Below are 21,705 nucleotides of genomic sequence, written 5' to 3'. Positions count from 1 at the left end.
CGATCCATCCAACCCCCGATCCATCCAATCACCAGTCCATCCAACCCCCGATCCATCCAATCACCGATCCATCTAATCACCGGTCCATCCAATCACCGGTCCATCCAATCACCGGTCCATCTAATCACCGGTCCATCCAATCACCAGTCCATCCAACCACCGATCCATCCAACCACCAGTCCATCCAACCACCAGTCCATCCAACCACCGATCCATCCAATCACCAGTCCATCCAATCACCGATCCATCCAATCACCGATCCATCCAATCACCAGTCCATCCAATCACCGATCCATCCAATCACCAGTCCATCCAACCACCAGTCCATCCAATCACCGATCCATCCAATCACCAGTCCATCCAACCACCAGTCCATCCAATCCCCGATCCATCCAACCCCCGATCCATCCAATCACCAGTCCCATCCAATCATGATCCATCCAACCACCGATCCATCCAATCACCAGTCCCATCCAATCACCGGTCCATCCATTAACTGAGCCCCACTCTGGAGGAAGGAGCACAAGAGGTACATTTGGACAGCAGCATTGTCAGTCTGAGGGGGGGGGGGGGAGTGATAGATAGACGAGCGGATTTATATAAACTAACAAATTGAAGCCAAACTCCGTCTCACACTTTATAATCCGTTACAGTAACATTTTTATAAAGGATCAATAAATAAAAGCTGATCATTGTAAGCACCCCAATGATCAGACTATACATTGTAACTTTGTAGGAGGAGGCATTTCCTCAGTCTCCCCTCCCCCAATGATCAGACTATACATTGTAACTTTGTAGGAGGAAGCATTTCCTCAGTCTCCCCTCCCCCAGTGATCAGACTATACATTGTAACTTTGTAGGAGGAAGCATTTCCTCAGTCTCCCCTCCCCCAATGATCAGACTATACATTGTAACTTTGTAGGAGGAGGAGGAGTCATTTCCTGTGGGAAGTGCAGAGATTTGGGGATTTTTTTTTGTTAGCTGTTAGTGGAGTGAGAAGACGATGGGGGTCCCCTGGCCAGTCTTTGCCGCTGTCTGTGACCCCAACAAGTACATCCCCCCAATTCTGGGCATTCAGAATCTGAGGAGGGAGGGGATCTCCCCGCCGGATCATAGAGATCGCTACAACTTCAGAGGATGAACTTTCTCCATAGAGAAGCTTCGGCTAACGCAACGCACCTCCTCAAAGTGCGCAATCGCCCCGCTATGGCGCCGTATCCAATCACAAGCTTTACTCATTATAGAGAATACTATCCATGATCCCCCCATGAAGGAGTGTCCCATCCATGATCCCCCCCATGAAGGAGTGTCCCATCCATGATCCCCCCCATGAAGGAGTGTCCCATCCATGATCCCCCCCATGAAGGAGTGTCCCATCCATGATCTCTCCCCCCATGAAGGAGTGTCCCATCCATGATCCCCCCCATGAAGGAGTGTCCCATCCATGATCCCCCCCCCCATGAAGGAGTGTCCCATCCATGATCCCCCCCATGAAAGAGTGTCCCATCCATGATCCCCCCCCATGAAGGAGTGTCCCATCCATGATCTCCCCCATGAAGGAGTGTACCATCCATGAAGGAGTGTCCCATCCATGATCCCCCCCCCATGAAGGATTGTCCCATCCATGATCCCCCCCATGAAGGAGTGTCCCATCCATGATCTCCCCCATGAAGGAGTGTCCCATCCATGATCCCCCCATGAAGGAGTGTCCCATCCATGAAGGAGTGTCCCATCCATGATCCCCCCCATGAAAGAGTGTCCCATCCATGATCCCCCCCCCATGAAGGAGTGTCGCATCCATGATCTCCCCCATGAAGGAGTGTACCATCCATGAAGGAGTGTCCCATCCATGATCCCCCCCCCATGAAGGAGTGTCCCATCCATGATCCCCCCCATGAAAGAGTGTCCCATCCATGATCCCCCCCCATGAAGGAGTGTCCCATCCATGATCTCCCCCCATGAAGGAGTGTCCCATCCATGATCCCCCCATGAAGGAGTGTCCCATCCATGATCCCCCCCATGAAAGAGTGTCCCATCCATGATCCCCCCCATGAAGGAGTGTCCCATCCATGATCCCCCCCATGAAGGAGTGTCCCATCCATGATCTCCCCCCATGAAGGAGTGTCCCATCCATGATCTCCCCCCATGAAGGAGTGTCCCATCCATGATCCCCCCCATGAAGGAGTGTCCCATCCATGATCCCCCCCATGAAAGAGTGTCCCATCCATGATCCCCCCCCCATGAAGGAGTGTCCCATCCATGATCCCCCCCATGAAAGAGTGTCCCATCCATGATCCCCCCCCCATGAAGGAGTGTCCCATCCATGATCTCCCCCATGAAGGAGTGTACCATCCATGAAGGAGTGTCCCATCCATGATCCCCCCCCCATGAAGGATTGTCCCATCCATGATCCCCCCCATGAAGGAGTGTCCCATCCATGATCCCCCCCATGAAGGAGTGTCCCATCCATGATCCCCCCCATGAAGGAGTGTCCCATCCATGATCTCCCCCATGAAGGAGTGTACCATCCATGAAGGAGTGTCCCATCCATGATCTCCCCCCATGAAGGAGTGTCCCATCCATGATCCCCCCCATGAAGGATTGTCCCATCCATGATCCCCCCATGAAGGAGTGTCCCATCCATGATCTCCCCCCATGAAGGAGTGTCCCATCCATGATCTCCACCCATGAAGGATTGTCCCATCCATGATCCCCCCCATGAAGGAGTGTCCCATCCATGATCCCTCCCATGAAGGAGTGTCCCATCCATGATCCCCCCCATAATGGAGTGTCCCATCCATGATCTCCCCCCATGAAGGATTATCCCATCCATGATCTCCCCCATGAAGGAGTGTCCCATCCATGATCCCCCCCATGAAGGAGTGTCCCATCCATAATCCCCCCCCCATGTAGGAGTGTCCCATCCATGATCTCCCCCCATGAAGGAGTGTCCCATCCATGATCTCCCCCCATGAAGGAGTGTCCCATCCATGAAGGAGTGTCCCAACCATGATCTCCCCCCATGAAGGAGTGTCCCATCCATGATCTCCCCCCATGAAGGAGTATCCCATCCATGATCTCCCCCATGAAGGAGTGTCCCATCCATGATCTCCCCCCCATGAAGGAGTGTCCCATCCATGATCCCCCCATGAAGGAGTGTCCCATCCATGATCTCCCCCCATGAAGGAGTGTCCCATCCATGATCCCCACCCCCATGAAGGAGTGTCCCATCCATGATCTCCCCCCATGAAGGAGTGTCCCATCCATGATCCCCCCCATGAAGGAGTGTCCCATCCATGATCTCCCCCCCATGAAGGAGTGTCCCATCCATGATCCCCCCATGTAGGATTATCCCATCCATGATCCCCCCCCCCATGAAGGAGTGTCCCATCCATGACCCCCCCCATGAAGGAGTGTCCCATCCATGACCCCCCCCATGAAGGAGTGTCCCATCCATGATCCCCCCATGAAGGAGTGTCCCATCCATGATCCCTCCCATGAAGGAGTGTCCAATCCATGATCCCCCCCATGAAGGAGTGTCCCATCCATGATCCCCACCCCCATAATGGAGTGTCCCATCCATGATCCCCCCCATAAAGGAGTGTCCCACCCAGGATCTCCCCTGGACGGACGCCCGGAGCCTCCTGCCCTGGACGGACGCCCGGCGCCTCCTGCCCTGGACGGACGCCACGAGCCTCCTGCCCTGGACGGACGCTCGGAATCCTCCTGCCCTGGACAGACGCCCCGAGCCTCCTGCCCTGGACGGACGCCCCGAGCCTCCTGCCCTGGACGGACGCCCCGAGCCTCCTGCCCTGGACGGACGCCCCGAGCCTCCTGCCCTGGACGGACGCCCCGAGCCTCCTGCCCTGGACGGACGCCCCGAGCCTCTTGCCCTGGACGGACGCCCCGAGCCTCTTGCCCTGGACGGACGCCCGAGCCTCTTGCCCCGGACGGACGCCCCGAGCCTCTTGCCCCGGACGGACGCCCCGAGCCTCCTGCCCTGGACGGACGCACGGAGCCTCCTGCCCCGGACGGACGCCCGGATGCCTCCTGCCCTGGACGGACGCCCGGATGCCTCCTGCCCTGGACGGATGCCCCGAGCCTCATCTACTGGCGATTCTCCCACATGTTTATAATCTCCACATTCATGCAACGAATTTCCAGGACCACGGACACGAGATAAGGCCACGCTCTATTATACACTTCAGATAAAATCCTAAAACACGTAAAAATCCAATTTTACATCTCATTTCTGTACATAAAATTTATACAACTCACATAGAAAAATAAGTCTACAGGGATATTTGTTCATATGGGTCGGCTGGGAAGTCTACATGCTGGTTGGCTGTTGTAACGCTGGTCCGGCGTCGCAGTCGCCGATGGGGTTCTCGGATCGCATGTACATGAGGAAGAGCGTGACGGTGGCGAATGTAGCAGCATTGACGGGGAACGCTCTCAGCAAGGTGGAGGTCAAACCCCGGCTGAAGAACCTGAGGCCTTCACTATTGTAGCTCTGCCTGACGCAGTCCATGATGCCATTGTATTGGTTGACACCACCAAAGCCATCGGCTTGAAGGCGAGATTTGATGACATCGATGGGGTAGGTGGACAGCCAAGACACGATGCCCGACATGCCGCCAGCAAACAGCAGCTTGGGGATGATGAGGTTATCGTTGATGTCACAGCCGAGGTATCGGGTGAGATAGTCGTATGTCAGGAAGTAAAAGCCGAAGCTGGGGGTCTCCCGGAGGAAGGTGGTCACCATCCCTCTGTTGATGCCCCTCAGGCCCTCTTTCCGGTAGACCTTCACCAGGCAGTCCAGAGAGTTCTTGTAGGTTTTGGATCTGGATTTGTACTCCCCGGTGCCTTGCAACTGCATCCGGGTTTTCGCCAACTCCATGGGACAGCAGATGACGCACTGGATGGACCCGGCTGCCGCACCGGCCAGGAACTGGTTCAATGGCGTGTCGTTATCGAGGTATCGGATTGTGTTCCCCTGAACGCCAAACACCAGAGCGTTGATGAACGTCAGCCCCATCATGGGGGAGCCCACCCCTTTGTACAGCCCCCATGCCTAAAGAAAGAGAAAAAAGAACATTAATGAACAAAAACTTCACTTATATCAACTTTAAACCCAAAAGATGCACTAGATAGTCGCCTCCCCCAAAGCGGCACCGTGTAGTCGCCTCCCCCAAAGCTGGACTATATAGACACCTCCCCCAAAGCTGGATTATATAGACGCCTCCCCCCAAAGCTGCACCGTATAGTCGCCTCCCCCAAAGCTGGACTATATAGACGCCTCCCCCAAAGCTGGACTATATAGACGCCTCCCCCAAAGCTGGACTATATAGACGCCTCCCCCAAAGCTGGACTATATAGACGCCTCCCCCAAAGCTGGACTATATAGACGCCTCCCCCAAAGCTGGATTATATAGACGCCTCCCCCAAAGCTGCACCAGATAGTCGCCTCCCCCAAAGCTGCACCGTATAGTCGCCTCCCCCAAAGCTGGACTATATAGACACCTCCCCCAAAGCTGGACTATATAGACGCCTCCCCCAAAGCTGGACTATATAGACGCCTCCCCCAAAGCTGGACTATATAGACGCCTCCCCCAAAGCTGGACTATATAGACGCCTCCCCCAAAGCTGGACTATATAGACGCCTCCCCCAAAGCTGGACTATATAGACGCCTCCCCCAAAGCTGGACTATATAGACGCCTCCCCCAAAGCTGGACTATATAGACGCCTCCCCCAAAGCTGGACTATATAGACGCCTCCCCCAAAGCTGGACTATATAGACGCCTCCCCCAAAGCTGGACTATATAGACGCCTCCCCCAAAGCTGGATTATATAGACGCCTCCCCCAAAGCTGGACTATATAGACGCCTCCCCCAAAGCTGGACTATATAGACGCCTCCCCCAAAGCTGGACTATATAGACGCCTCCCCCAAAGCTGGACTATATAGACGCCTCCCCTCACTGCGATCTTTCTCCTCCTCTGGATTCTGTAGTGGGATGAAGTAATCCCGTAGCGTGCGCCCGTAGTTCATTCATCCCGCCACATAGGCGTGCCGAGAACACAGCTCAGCAAAGATTGCCAACAGGCAGGAACACCTCCTCCTATGGAGATAATGACGGGTGAGGTGTTCTGTAGCTCTGTCCTACCGTGACAACACTGCTCCTTCTTAGATACAGTACAATCAGTGTTGTCACCACAGGACAGGAAGTATTTACTGGCAGGATCACCAGGTGCAAATAATGCAAAAAAGCCAGGATAAAAAGAAAAGTAATGCATCCACTACATCTAAGGACCTTGGGATCCACAATATCCAATCAGAACCATTATTTTTAATTTGGGCCAGAATGGGGGATGTCTGTTTAGTTTTCAATTCTCAGTGATGTCACCGCTCTCTCTAGTGATTGGATACATTCTCAGTGATGTCACCGCTCTCTCTAGTGATTGGATACATTCTCAGTGATGTCACCGCTCTCTCTAGTGATTGGATACATTCTCAGTGATGTCACCGCTCTCTAGTGATTGGATAGGCTGCATTCTCAGTGATGTCACCGCTCTCTAGTGATGGGATAGGCTGCATTCTCAGTGATGTCACCGCTCTCTAGTGATGGGATAGGCTGCATTCTCAGTGATGTCACCGCTCTCTAGTGATTGGATACATTCTCAGTGATGTCACCGCTCTCTCTAGTGATTGGATACATTCTCAGTGATGTCACCGCTCTCTCTAGTGATTGGATACATTCTCAGTGATGTCACCGCTCTCTAGTGATTGGATAGGCTGCATTCTCAGTGATGTCACCGCTCTCTAGTGATGGGATAGGCTGCATTCTCAGTGATGTCACCGCTCTCTAGTGATTGGATACATTCTCAGTGATGTCACCGCTCTCTCTAGTGATTGGATACATTCTCAGTGATGTCACCGCTCTCTAGTGATTGGATAGGCTGCATTCTCAGTGATGTCACCGCTCTCTAGTGATTGGATAGGCTGCATTCTCAGTGATGTCACCGCTCTCTAGTGATTGGATAGGCTGCATTCTCAGTGATGTCACCGCTCTCTAGTGATTGGATAGGCTGCATTCTCAGTGATGTCACCGCTCTCTAGTGAATGGATAGGCTGCATTCTCAGTGATGTCACCGCTCTCTAGTGATTGGATAGGCTGCATTCTCAGTGATGTCACCGCTCTCTAGTGATTGGATAGGCTGCATTCTCAGTGATGTCACCGCTCTCTAGTGATTGGATAGGCTGCATTCTCAGTGATGTCACCGCTCTCTAGTGATTGGATAGGCTGCATTCTCAGTGATGTCACCGCTCTCTAGTGATTGGATAGGCTGCATTCTCAGTGATGTCACCGCTCTCTAGTGATTGGATAGGCTACATTCTCAGTGATGTCATCGCTCTCTAGTGAAGGGATAGGCTGCATTCTCAGTGATGTCACCGCTCTCTAGTGATTGGATAGGCTGCATTCTCTGATGTCACCGCTCTCTAGTGATTGGATAGGCTGCATTCTCAGTGATGTCACCGCTCTCTAGTGATTGGATAGGCTGCATTCTCAGTGATGTCACTGCTCTCTAGTGATTGGATAGGCTGCATTCTCAGTGATGTCACCGCTCTCTAGTGATTGGATAGGCTGCATTCTCAGTGATGTCACAGCTCTCTAGTGATTGGATAGGCTGCATTCTCAGTGATGTCACCGCTCTCTAGTGATTGGATAGGCTGCATTCTCAGTGATGTCATCGCTCTCTAGTGATTGGATAGGCTGCATTCTCAGTGATGTCACCGCTCTCTAGTGATTGGATAGGCTGCATTCTCAGTGATGTCACCGCTCTCTAGTGATTGATCAGGGTCATTATTGATCGGTATTACTTACAGATTCCTGTTTGATGATGGATTGGAAGCAGTGGTAGGTTCCTCTGTAGAGGGGTTTGGAGACGCTCTGAACCTGGAGCCGCACCTACAAGAAGAGAGAAATGAAGTGATTGGATGGAGGGGGTCACCTTAGAACACGGTGATGTCAGGACATGAACTGATTGGTTCCTTGTGCTGCTTCTTCCTCTCACACTCCACCCCCGCTGTACAGATACCTCAAGAGCCTGACACCAGGTCACTGCTATTATATAATGGGGTACAAGGGCGGGATTTCATTGTCCTATGAGATTTCTCCTATGCATTAGGCAGACGCAGCCCTTACCATGTATTGTACTGCAACGCATGCGTGTCAACATCAGCCCCTCCTCAATGCCGCGGATAATGCGGTTCCTCCATTGTGTTTATCATTGTCTAATCACAATTACCACCAACAGGGGTCAGTCCTGCGCACTCCACCCCTCCCCCCCAATGGTGACATCCTGTGCAGGGCAGAGAAATTCCCACACAGTGGCCATTTCTATCCAGAGCTAAAGTATGGGGGGGATGGAGGGGGGAGGGGGTTGGAGCCCCTGCATGTTTTTTGTTAGTGTGAAGGAATCTGATCACCGGGAAGGGAAATCCAATATGTTGAGTTGCCACCAAAAGAGGAATAGAGGGAAAATCTCCCAATGGGGACACTCGTTCTGGGGAGGAGATTTCCTGTCACTTCCTGTTGAGTCTACAGGACAGGAAGTGAAGGGATGGGTCACCGGTTTTCACTGCCCAAAACCAGCAAAGAAGAGACACCAGAGCCAAGCGGGTGATTGGCTTTTACCTTTCCAGCGATCCGTTCCTCATGAGTTATATATTCCTTATACCGGTATGTACTCAGCAATGGTGGGGTAAATCTCCGCCTTTATCCACAAAACTCCACCCTTTTTTTTTTTTTTTACCAACGCCACACACTGAGCAATCATATTATCAGAATCAGTACAGAAGTCCCCTCCCCCAAAATGACAACGAATAAAAAATGATCATCGAAATAAACTCACCTTCACCGTGTCAAACGGATGTCCAACCAAAACACCGGCTGCACCTGGAAAGACAGAGATTGGGGGGTCAGCATGAATACTCCCCACATCCAGTATATATCCTTGTGTTCAGTATACGGGTATATCATGTCACTAAATACAGACAGTGTCCCGGGATCATGTGTGTCATATAATGGAGATGTACACCCCCCCCCCCCCAATCCTTAGATGTGGCCAACCCTCCCTCCATATCTTCCCCATCATCAACACCCCATCATTGTCTCCCCATCATTGTCTCCCCATCATTGTCTCCCCATCATTGTCTCCCCATCATTGTCTCCCCATCATTGTCTCCCCATCATTGCCTCCTCACCAACATCTTCTGCTCAGTTTTCCATTTTCAGGATTTTTGTTTTTACAAAACACTTCGGGCCGGATTCACAAAGCATCTACTGAAACGCCGCGTAAGTGCTTGGATGCGCCGTCGTATCTATGCGCCTTATTCTTAATACAAGATACGCCTGAAATTTGGCTTCATCCGACCGACGTAAGTTTCCTACGCCATCGTATCTTGGGCGCATATTTACGCTGGCCGCAAGGGGCGCTTCCATTGATTTACACGTCGAATATGCAAATGACCGAGATACGCCGATTCACAAACGTACTTACGCCTGTCGCTGTAATATAGGCGTACGTCCGGCGTAAAGTTATTCCACCTAAAGGAGGCGCATCCCATGCAAAAGGTATGGACGACGGAACAGCCGTCAAATTTTACGTTGTTTACGTAGGACTACGTGAATAGGGCTGGGCGTAGCTTACATCACATCGTAGGCAGTGATTCGATGTATATTATGGAGTATTTTAGACGTGATTCTGAGCATGCGCACTGGGATGCGTCCACGGTACGGCGAATGCACCGTTCGTTCAGACCATCACTTGCATGGGGTCACGGTTCATTTAAATGAATCACGCCCACCTTCCACCAACTTTGAATTACGCGGGCTTACGCCGAAAGATTTACGTTACGCTGGCGCAACAAAGGGAGCGAGTGCTTTGTAAATACTCAGCTTGCCTCTCTGGGATACGTCGGCGCAGCGCATATGAGATGCGCTACGCCGGAACAAAGATGCGCTGATCTACGTGAATCCGGCCCTCATGTCTCCGGGTGACAACTCTTACGCTGGTCATACACGGCTCAATTTTCACCTACACAACCCCGCCGACTGAACGAGAGAAAATCACTGACTCCCCCGCCACAAAATCCCCCTCATCGGCTCCCCGCCAGACTTCAAATATAAGAAAACAATAAATGTGTCCAGAATGTGTTACATTTCCCCTCTATTACCATTCAGCGCCCCCCCCCCTCCTCCAACACCTTATCTGCAACGCCGGCGCCACTTTCTGACCATGGACCGTGAGCGCGGCACGCCGTGTATTCCGGAACCTTCCTACACTTCACCTATATACAGAGATCTGAGCTTATCTCCTTCCCAAGGATACCACTGACCCATCCCCCACACCTCCCCCTCCCGTTAGATGGTCCTGTGCCTGGGAACTGACCCTCTTGTATTGTATCTGTAGTGCCGCCCCCTTTATATAAATCCCGGGTTCAGGCGTCTTGCTCGCAATATTCCTGTTTTAAACGTTCTTTTCCGCATGGATTTTCACGCAACTTTGCGTCCGATTTTCGCTTTCACGGAATGCCGATGGATATTTCCGCACACGAGGCGTAAAATTACCGACCAAAAAAAAAAAAATTCAGGTTTTTCTTTTGTTTTACTGAAGAAAAGACGGCGCTTGTTCACGTTTCCTGTGTGCGCAGACACGTCACAAGCTGTACGGAGCTGAAGTGTGCAAGACGCCGAATAATAATAATAATAATAATAATAATAATAATAATAATAATAATAATAATAATGGGCGGGGATTTCCGGGACTATTCAAATATGAAGTATTGCTCTCTGCGGCTTTTCATGTTTTCCAGACTTTCCTTACCGTGTTTAGAGAGCTCAATAGCTCAAGCTATGATTCACACACATAAATCTGTAGTTCCATTGATGTGGACTATGTAAGAGGGAGCGCCGACCATGTGAGGAGAGAGCGGTGACATCACTGAGAATGCAGCCTATCCAATCACTAGAGAGCGGTGACATCACTGAGAATGCAGCCTATCCAATCACTAGAGAGCGGTGACATCACTGAGAATGCAGCCTATCCAATCACTAGAGAGCGGTGACATCACTGAGAATGCAGCCTATCCAATCACTAGAGAGCGGTGACATCACTGAGAATGCAGCCTATCCAATCACTAGAGAGCGGTGACATCACTGAGAGCACAGCCTATCCAATCACTAGAGAGCGGTGACATCACTGAGAGCACAGCCTATCCAATCACTAGAGAGCGGTGACATCACTGAGAATGCAGCCTATCCAATCACTAGAGAGCGGTGACATCACTGAGAATGCAGCCTATCCAATCACTAGAGAGCGATGACATCACTGAGAATGCAGCCTATCCCATCACTAGAGAGCGGTGACATCACTGAGAATGCAGCCTATCCAATCACTAGAGAGCAGTGACATCACTGAGAATGCAGCCTATCCAATCACTAGAGAGCGATGACATCACTGAGAATGCAGCCTATCCCATCACTAGAGAGCGGTGACATCACTGAGAATGCAGCCTATCCAATCACTAGAGAGCGATGACATCACTGAGAATGCAGCCTATCCAATCACTAGAGAGCGGTGACATCACTGAGAATGCAGCCTATCCAATCACTAGAGAGCGGTGACATCACTGAGAATGCAGCCTATCCAATCACTAGAGAGCGATGACATCACTGAGAATGCAGCCTATCCAATCACTAGAGAGCGATGACATCACTGAGAATGCAGCCTATCCATTCACTAGAGAGCGGTGACATCACTGAGAATGCAGCCTATCCAATCACTAGAGAGCGATGACATCACTGAGAATGCAGCCTATCCAATCACTAGAGAGCGATGACATCACTGAGAATGCAGCCTATCCAATCACTAGAGAGCGGTGACATCACTGAGAATGCAGCCTATCCAATCACTAGAGAGCGATGACATCACTGAGAATGCAGCCTATCCAATCACTAGAGAGCAGTGACATCACTGAGAATGCAGCCTATCCAATCACTAGAGAGCGATGACATCACTGAGAATGCAGCCTATCCAATCACTAGAGAGCTGTGACATCACTGAGAATGCAGCCTATCCAATCACTAGAGAGTGGTGACATCACTGAGAATGCAGCCTATCCAATCACTAGAGAGCGGTGACATCACTGAGAATGCAGCCTATCCAATCACTAGAGAGCGGTGACATCACTGAGAATGCAGCCTATCCAATCACTAGAGAGCGGTGACATCACTGAGAATGCAGCCTATCCAATCACTAGAGAGCGATGACATCACTGAGAATGCAGCCTATCCAATCACTAGAGAGCGATGACATCACTGAGAATGCAGCCTATCCATTCACTAGAGAGCGGTGACATCACTGAGAATGCAGCCTATCCAATCACTAGAGAGCGATGACATCACTGAGAATGCAGCCTATCCAATCACTAGAGAGCGATGACATCACTGAGAATGCAGCCTATCCAATCACTAGAGAGCGATGACATCACTGAGAATGCAGCCTATCCAATCACTAGAGAGCGGTGACATCACTGAGAATGCAGCCTATCCAATCACTAGAGAGCGATGACATCACTGAGAATGCAGCCTATCCAATCACTAGAGAGCAGTGACATCACTGAGAATGCAGCCTATCCAATCACTAGAGAGCGATGACATCACTGAGAATGCAGCCTATCCAATCACTAGAGAGCTGTGACATCACTGAGAATGCAGCCTATCCAATCACTAGAGAGTGGTGACATCACTGAGAATGCAGCCTATCCAATCACTAGAGAGCGGTGACATCACTGAGAATGCAGCCTATCCAATCACTAGAGAGCGGTGACATCACTGAGAATGCAGCCTATCCAATCACTAGAGAGCGGTGACATCACTGAGAATGCAGCCTATCCAATCACTAGAGAGCGGTGACATCACTGAGAATGCAGCCTATCCAATCACTAGAGAGCGATGACATCACTGAGAGTGCAGCCTATCCAATCACTAGAGAGCGGTGACATCACTGAGAATGCAGCCTATCCAATCACTAGAGAGCGGTGACATCACTGAGAATGCAGCCTATCCAATCACTAGAGAGCGATGACATCACTGAGGATGGATTGTGATTGGTGGATAGGAAGGTCTCTCCTGTCGGTTTGGGGTGTCGGGGGAGGGGGGGGAGGGTCTCTGGAATGCCGTTTTTTGGGGTCACATCAGATTTTATTATTTTGTCATTTTTCGGCCCTGTTGTTGGAAGCCCCTCCCCCGTCTGTATAGAATTCCAGCAGTCTGTGTAATGTGATCTCCCCGGAATGAAGGACTCGGTGACCTGGAATACTCCGGAGCCGTCTATAGAATTCCACATCCACGTGTCAGGCCGGCTGTGATTGGTGGATTTGGGGGTGTGAGCTGCAGGTTGTCGCCTCCCTTCTCCTCATTCATCACAAGAAACCGGTCATACGAGAGTCGCCAATCATCCATTATTCATAGGGAGCGTCTCTCCCCTCCCCCTCCCCTCCCTCCCCCCGAGGGCGACAGTATGAGAAAAGAGAGGTTCATCATATGATCTGCCCCTCACCCCCAATCAGGACATTGTGGGAGGAGCTTCATTCACCACAACTGGTGTCCCCATTGGAACATTTCTCCTCTCTTCCTGTTCTGCTGACAACCCGAAATATGAGATTTACTTTCACATGAGAAGTCACAGTGACTCTCCCCCTCCCCCCTCCATCCAACACCCGCCAGGGGGTCTACCCCCTCCATCCAACACCCGCCCGGGGGTCTACCCCCTCCCCCCAACACCCTCCAGGGGGTCTACCCCCTCCATCCAACACCCGCCAGGGGGTCTACCCCTTCCATCCAACACCCGCCAGGGGGTCTACCCCCTCCATCCAACACCTTCCAGGGGGTCTACCCCCTCCATCCAACACCCGCCAGGGGGGTCTACCCCCTCCCCCCAACACCCTCCAGGGGGTCTACCCCCTCCATCCAACACCCGCCAGGGGGTATACCCCCTCCCCCAACACCCTCCAGGGGGTCTACCCCCTCCATCCAACACCCGCCAGGGGGTCTTCCCCCTCCATCCAACACCTTCCATGGGGGTCTCCCCCCTCCCCAGTGGGGGAAGGTCAGAGCTCTTTGATTCTTTAAATGCCCCCCCCCCCTCCCCAGGAGGGAACAATGATCCCCGTTCATCCCGGACATGGAGGACAATGTGATCTGCACATCTTATCAGTGTGATGTCATAAAGAGATATCTCCGCCCACCAACACTTTATTCTACAGATTTTCCTGACCAATAGAAATCTACTTGCTGTGCAAACCCAGATATGATCGTGTAAAAGTAGCAGTGACATCATCACTACCATGTGACATCACCATCATGTGACGTCATCACTGAGCTTTACCTTGTGAGCGGCTGTGACACAATACCTTCCCCCATTCCCCAACAATCGTCTAATAAATGATTGGCCCTCGTACTCCTCAGGAGCGCTCCCAGCTCCCCCATTGGCCCTCGTACTCCTCAGGAGCGCTCCCAGCTCCCCCATTGGCCCTCGTACTCCTCAGGAGCTCCCTCATTGGCCTTCTTACTCCTCAGCTGTGCTCCCAGCTCCTCATTGGGCCTCGTACCCCTCAGGTGCGCTCTAACCCCCCTTATTGGCCCTTGTACTCCATGTGCGCTCCCAGCTCCCTCATTGGCCCTCGTATTCCTCAGCTTTGCTCCCAGCTCCCTCATTGGCTCTTGTACTCCTCAGCTCTGGAATGACTATATTGGTTGGAGATTCATCTGAACACAAAGCACATTGATCTGTTATTGATTATTCCGGAGGTCCAATGAGAGCCTGAGGGGAGCTCATCAGTCTTCTGCTTCTCCTTTCACTGTCCAATCACAGGCTGGGGGCGGGACAAGACCTATAAGAGTTAGTTAACTGCAGCAAAAGGAAAACCAGGTCTCCTGTCAGAGCTGTGCTGTGTGACGGAGCCGTGCAAACCTCAGGGCTGGATGGAAACCAGCAGGTAAAATATCTCTATATATATATATTATAGTATATACACAGAGCCCCATATATATATATATATTATATACACAGAGCCCCATATATATATATATATATATATATATATATATTATATACACAGAGCCCCATATATATATATATATTATATACACAGAGCCCCATATATATATATTATAGTATATACACAGAGCCCCATATATATATAGTATATACACAGAGCCCCATATATATATATATATATATTATATACACAGAGCCCCATATATATATATATATATATATATATATATATATATATATATATATTATATACACAGAGCCCCATATATATATAGTATATACACAGAGCCCCATATATATATATATATATATTATATACACAGAGCCCCATATATATATATATATATATATATATATATATATATATATATATTATATACACAGAGCCATATATATATATATATATTATATACACAGAGCCCCATATATATATATATATTATATACACAGAGCCCCATATATATATATATATTATATACACAGAGCCCCATATATATATATATATATATTATATACACAGAGCCCCATATATATATATATATATATATATATATATATATATATATATATATATATATATTATATACACAGAGCCCCATATATATATATATATATATTATATACACAGAGCCCCATATATATAGTATATACACAGAGCCCCATATATATAGTATATACACAGAGCCCCATATATATATATATATATATATTATATACACAGAGCCCCATATATATATATATATATATTATATACACAGAGCCCCATATATATATATTATAGTATATACACAGAGCCCCATATATATATAGTATATACACAGAGCCCCATATATATATATATATATATATATTATATACACAGAGCCCCATATATATATATATATATATATATATATATATATATATATATATATATATATATATATATATATATATATATATATTATATACACAGAGCCCCTATATACACAGAGCCCCTATATACACAGAGCCCCATATATATATATATATATTATATACACAGAGCCCCATATATAATATATATATATATTATATACACAGAGCCCCATATATATATATATATATATATATATTATATACACAGAGCCCTATATATATATATATATATATATATATATATATATATTATATACACAGAGCCCCATATATATATATATATTATATACACAGAGCCCCATATATATATATATATATTATATACACAGAGCCCCATATATATATATATATTATATACACAGAGCCCCATATATATAGTATATACACAGAGCCCCATATATATATATATATATATATATATATTATATACACAGAGCCCCATATATATATATATATTATATACACAGAGCCCCATATATATATATATATATATATATATATATATATTATATACACAGAGCCCCATATATATATATATATATATATATATATATATATATATATATATATATATATATATATATATATATATATATATCACACACACTGTATACTGGAGGTGATGTGAGTTTTGGGGTCACCTTTATAAATGACACAATAGGAATGCCGAAGGATCGTCTTTAGTTATCAAATTCTCCTACAAACTCCAATATATATATATATATATATATATATATATACACACTCCGCCCCCTCCCCCCCCCCCTCCATTCAGTAACCAGCATGCAGGCGGGCGCAGGAATCACACTGCAGGAAACAGACTGGCAGAGCGACCAGCAGAGTGCCAACGCCGGTGACTGGCAGAACCCACGTGCCGCCTACATAATCAGCATTAACCACCTAATCACCCGAGGATTATATCCTCCCCCGCACTCAGCGACGCCACCGCCTGGTCACTATAGAACAACGGCCTACTTCTCACATCAATCAATACGCTCCAATGTCAGCACAGGGAAAGCACACCTCATACCAGGGCGCAGTACAAGCCATACACACATACATGGCACACCTTATGCCAGGGCGCAGTACAAGCCATACACACATACATGGCACACCTTATGCCAGGGTGCAGTACAAGCCATACACACATACATGGCACACCTTATACCAGGGCGCAGTACAAGCCATACACACATACATGGCACACCTTATACCAGGGCGCAGTACAAGCCATACACACATACATGGCACACCTTATACCAGGGCGCAGTACAAGCCATACACACATACATGGCACACCTTATGCCAGGGCGCAGTACAAGCGATACATACATGGCACACCTTATACCAGGGCGCAGTACAAGCCATACATGCATGGCACACCTTATACCGGGGCGCAGTACAAGCCATACATGCATGGCACACCTTATACCAGGGCGCAGTACAAGCCATACATGCATGGCACACCTTATGCCAGGGCGCAGTACAAGCCATGCATACATACATGGCACACCTTATGCCAGGGGGCAGCACAAGCGATACATACATGGCACACCTTATACCAGGGCGCAGTACAAGCGATACATACATGGCACACCTTATACCAGGGCGCAGTACAAGCGATACATACATGGCACACCTTATACCAGGGCGCAGTACAAGCCATACATGCATGGCACACCTTATGCCAGGGCGCAGCACAAGCGATACATACATGGCACACCTTATACCAGGGCGCAGTACAAGCCATACATGCATGGCACACCTTATGCCAGGGCGCAGTACAAGCCATACATGCATGGCACACCTTATACCGGGGCGCAGTACAAGCCATACATACATGGCACACCTTATGCCAGGGCGCAGTACAAGCCATGCATACATACATGGCACACCTTATGCCAGGGCGCAGCACAAGCGATACATACATGGCACACCTTATACCAGGGCGCAGTACAAGCGATACATACATGGCACACCTTATACCAGGGCGCAGTACAAGCGATACATACATGGCACACCTTATACCAGGGCGCAGTACAAGCCATACATACATGGCACACCTTATGCCAGGGCGCAGCACAAGCGATACATACATGGCACACCTTATACCAGGGCGCAGTACAAGCGATACATCCATGGCACACCTTATACCAGGGCGCAGTACAAGCGATACATACATGGCACACCTTATACCAGGGCGCAGTACAAGCCATACATGCATGGCACACCTTATGCCAGGGCGCAGCACAAGCGATACATGCATGGCACACCTTATGCCAGGGCGCAGCACAAGCGATACATACATGGCACACCTTATACCAGGGCGCAGTACAAGCGATACATACATGGCACACCTTATGCCAGGGCGCAGTACAAGCCATACATACATGGCACACCTTATACCAGGGCGCAGTACAAGCGATACATACATGGCACACCTTATACCAGGGCGCAGTACAAGCCATACATGCATGGCACACCTTATGCCAGGGCGCAGTACAAGCCATACATACATGGCACACCTTATGCCAGGGCGCAGTACAAGCCATACATACATGGCACACCTTATGCCAGGGCGCAGTACAAGCCATACATACATGGCACACCTTATGCCAGGGCGCAGTACAAGCCATACATACATGGCACACCTTATACCAGGGCGCAGTACAAGCCATACATACATGGCACACCTTATACCAGGGCACAGTACAAGCCATACATGCATGGCACACCTTATACCGGGGCGCAGTACAAGCCATACATGCATGGCACACCTTATACCAGGGCGCAGTACAAGCCATACATACATGGCACACCTTATACCAGGGCGCAGTACAAGCCATACATGCATGGCACACCTTATACCAGGGCGCAGTACAAGCCATACATACATGGCACACCTTATACCAGGGCACAGTACAAGCCATACATACATGGCACACCTTATACCGGGGCGCAGTACAAGCCATACATACATGGCACACCTTATACCAGGGCACAGTACAAGCCATACATGCATGGCACACCTTATACCAGGGCACAGTACAAGCCATACATACATGGCACACCTTATACCAGGGCACAGTACAAGCCATACATACATGGCACACCTTATACCAGGGCGCAGTACAAGCCATACATACATGGCACACCTTATACCGGGGCGCAGTACAAGCCATACATATGTAGCAGATTAATCTCGATTGAACTCCCTCACGATCTCAGTGCCGAGTTTCCCCGATTCTTTGATATAAGAAATGTGGGGAGATCTCGGCTCACTCAGCAGTCAAAGACGCCGTGGAATGGGGGAGGAAACAAGATGCTGTGGAATCGAAGGGGGGGGGGAAACGAGATGCCGTGGAATCGGAGGGGGGGGGGACGAGATGCCGTGGAATCGGAGGGGGGGGGGGACGAGATGCCGTGGAATCGGAGGAGGGGGGGAACGAGATGCCGTGGAATCGGAGGAGGGGGGGAACGAGATGCCGTGGAATCGGAGGGGGGGGGGGGAATGAGACGCCATGGAATCGGAAGGGGGGGGGAAATGAGACGCCGCGGAATGGGGGGAATGAGACGCCGTGGAATGGGGGCGGGGAATGAGACGCCGCGGAATGGGGGGGGGGAAACGAGACACCGCGGAATCGGAGGGGGGGAATGAGATGCCGTGGAATGGGGGGGGGGGGGAATGAGACACCGTGGAATCGGAAGGGGGGGGGACGAGGCGCCATGGAATCGGAAGGGGGTGGGATGAGACGCCGCGGAATGGGGGGGGGAAGGAGATGCCGTGGAATCGGAAGGGGGGGGGGGACGAGATGCCGTGGAATGGGGGGGGGAAATGAGACGCCGTGGAATCGGAAGGGGGGGGGACGGGAATGAGACGCTGTGGAATCGGAGGGGGGGAATGAGACGCCGTGATATCGGAGGGGGGGGAATGAGACGCCGCAGAATGGGGGGGGGGGTGAGACGCCGCGGAATGGGGGGATTGAATGAGACGCCGTGGAATCGGAAAGGGGGGGGGGGACGAGACGCCGTGGAATGGGGGGGGGGATGAGACGCCGCGGAATGGGGGGGATGAGACGCCGCGGAATGGGGGGGGGGGGGGGGAATGAGACGCCGCGGAATGGGGGGGGGAATGAGACGCCGTGGAATCGGAAGGGGGGTCGGGACGAGACGCCGTGGAATCGGGAGAAATTAGATGCCGTGGAATCGGGGGAAACGAGACGCCGTGGAATCGGAGGGGGGGAATGAGACGCCGTGGAATTGGAAGGGGGGGGGACGAGACGCCGTGGAATCGGGAGAAACGAGACGCCGTTGAATCGGAGGGGGGGAATGAGATGCCGTGGAATGGGGGCGGGGGAATGAGACGCCGTGGAATTGGAAGGGGGGGGGGGACGAGACGCCGTGGAATCGGGAGAAACGAGACGCCGTGGAATCGGAGGGGGGGAATGAGACGCCGTGGAATGGGGGCGGGGGAATGAGACGCCGTGGAATTGGAAGGGGGGGGGGACGAGACGCCGTGGAATCGGGAGAAACGAGACGCCGTGGAATCGGAGGGGGGGGGGGAATGAGACGCCGTGGAATCGGAGGGGGGGGGGAATGAGACGCCGTGGAATCGGAAGGGGGGGGGGAATGAGACGCCGTGGAATCGGAAGGGGGGGGGGAGCGAGACGCCATAAGCTGTTACAACAACGTCTCTTATTGGTTTTCCACGTTGATATCCCCGGTGTGACCCCCATATTGTCATCATGAGATACAACCATTTCCCCTCCCCCGATAATCCCCAATATGACCGGAGATCCCGACACTTCCTCCATAATACCCGACCAATCACAGGAAGTACCGGGTGTTGGGAACGAGGAAGGTGATTGGCTGATGAGGGGTATCAATGAATATGATCAATACTGATCATCAGAAATCGTCTCTCTGTAGATTATTATGGGATGTCGGTGTCTCTCTATGGATCTCTATAGGGGGGGTCTCTATGGATCTCTATGGGGGGGTCGATGGATCTCTATGGGGGGGTCTCTATGAATCTCTATGGGGGGGTCTCTATGAATCTCTATGGGGGGGGGGTCTCTATGGATCTCTATGGGGGGGGGGTCTCTATGGATCTCTATGGGGGGGTCTCTATGAATCTCTATGGGGGGGGGGGTCTCTATGGATCTCTATGGGGGGGGGGGTCTCTATGGATCTCTATGGGGGGGTCTCTATGTATCTCTATGGGGGGGTCTCTATGAATCTCTATGGGGGGGGGGGTCTCTATGGATCTCTATGGGGGGGTCTCTATGTATCTCTATGGGGGGGTCTCTATGTATCTCTATGGGGGGGTCTCTATGAATCTCTATGGGGGGGGTCTCTATGGATCTCTATGGGGGGGGGGTCTCTATGGATTATTATGGGATGTCGGGATCTCTATAGAAGATACATTGTATGGGATGAATGTGTCTTTATGTATCGGCGTGTCTCTCTATGGAAGATTCCATTGTATCGCACGGTATGGGGGGGGGGGGGGCTGTAGTGATGATTTTGGGGTCTCTATGGGGGGGAGGTTTCTATGGATCTCTATGGGGGGGAGGGGTCTCTGTAGATTATTATGGGATGTCGGGATCTCTCTATAGGGGGATCTCTCTATGGAAGATTCCATTGTATCGCACGGTACGGGGGGGTCTGTAGGGATGATTAT

The 21,705-nt window shown here is 50.3% G+C and overlaps 2 protein-coding genes across 2 annotated transcripts; both read right to left on the bottom strand.

Annotated features, from left to right (window-relative positions):
• Positions 1-868: 868 nt before the first annotated feature.
• On the bottom strand, positions 869-4,078 carry LOC120920753 (uncharacterized transmembrane protein DDB_G0289901-like). Its single transcript, XM_040333023.1, has 2 exons — positions 1,270-4,078; positions 869-1,152 (listed from the first exon to the last, which is right to left on the bottom strand). The coding sequence occupies exons 1-2, from the start codon at positions 2,812-2,814 to the stop codon at positions 1,123-1,125; spliced, it is 1,575 nt and encodes a 524-aa protein (XP_040188957.1). The 5' UTR covers positions 2,815-4,078; the 3' UTR covers positions 869-1,122.
• A 96-nt stretch (positions 4,079-4,174) lies between these two features.
• On the bottom strand, positions 4,175-9,018 carry SLC25A29 (solute carrier family 25 member 29). Its single transcript, XM_040333046.1, has 3 exons — positions 8,916-9,018; positions 7,886-7,969; positions 4,175-5,074 (listed from the first exon to the last, which is right to left on the bottom strand). The coding sequence occupies exon 3, from the start codon at positions 5,039-5,041 to the stop codon at positions 4,331-4,333; it is 711 nt and encodes a 236-aa protein (XP_040188980.1). The 5' UTR covers positions 5,042-5,074; positions 7,886-7,969; positions 8,916-9,018; the 3' UTR covers positions 4,175-4,330.
• Between the last annotated feature and the right edge of the window lie 12,687 nt (positions 9,019-21,705).

The sequence above is a fragment of the Rana temporaria genome, chromosome 13, assembly GCF_905171775.1.
Source record: "Rana temporaria chromosome 13, aRanTem1.1, whole genome shotgun sequence".
Taxonomy (NCBI): Eukaryota; Metazoa; Chordata; class Amphibia; order Anura; family Ranidae; genus Rana; species Rana temporaria.
The sequence above is the reverse complement of the archived record's forward strand: the minus strand, read 5'-3'. Positions and strand labels throughout refer to the sequence as shown.

Excerpts from the sequence above, each read along its gene's own strand:
- LOC120920753 (XM_040333023.1), bottom strand. The coding sequence starts at position 2,814 with ATGGGGGGAGATCATGGATGGGACACTCCATTATGGGGGGGATCATGG. Across the intron at positions 1,153-1,269 it reads CATGGATGGGACACTCCTTC|ATGGAGAAAGTTCATCCTCT; the intron begins ATGGGGGGATCA and ends CGAAGCTTCTCT.
- SLC25A29 (XM_040333046.1), bottom strand. The coding sequence starts at position 5,041 with ATGATGGGGCTGACGTTCATCAACGCTCTGGTGTTTGGCGTTCAGGGG.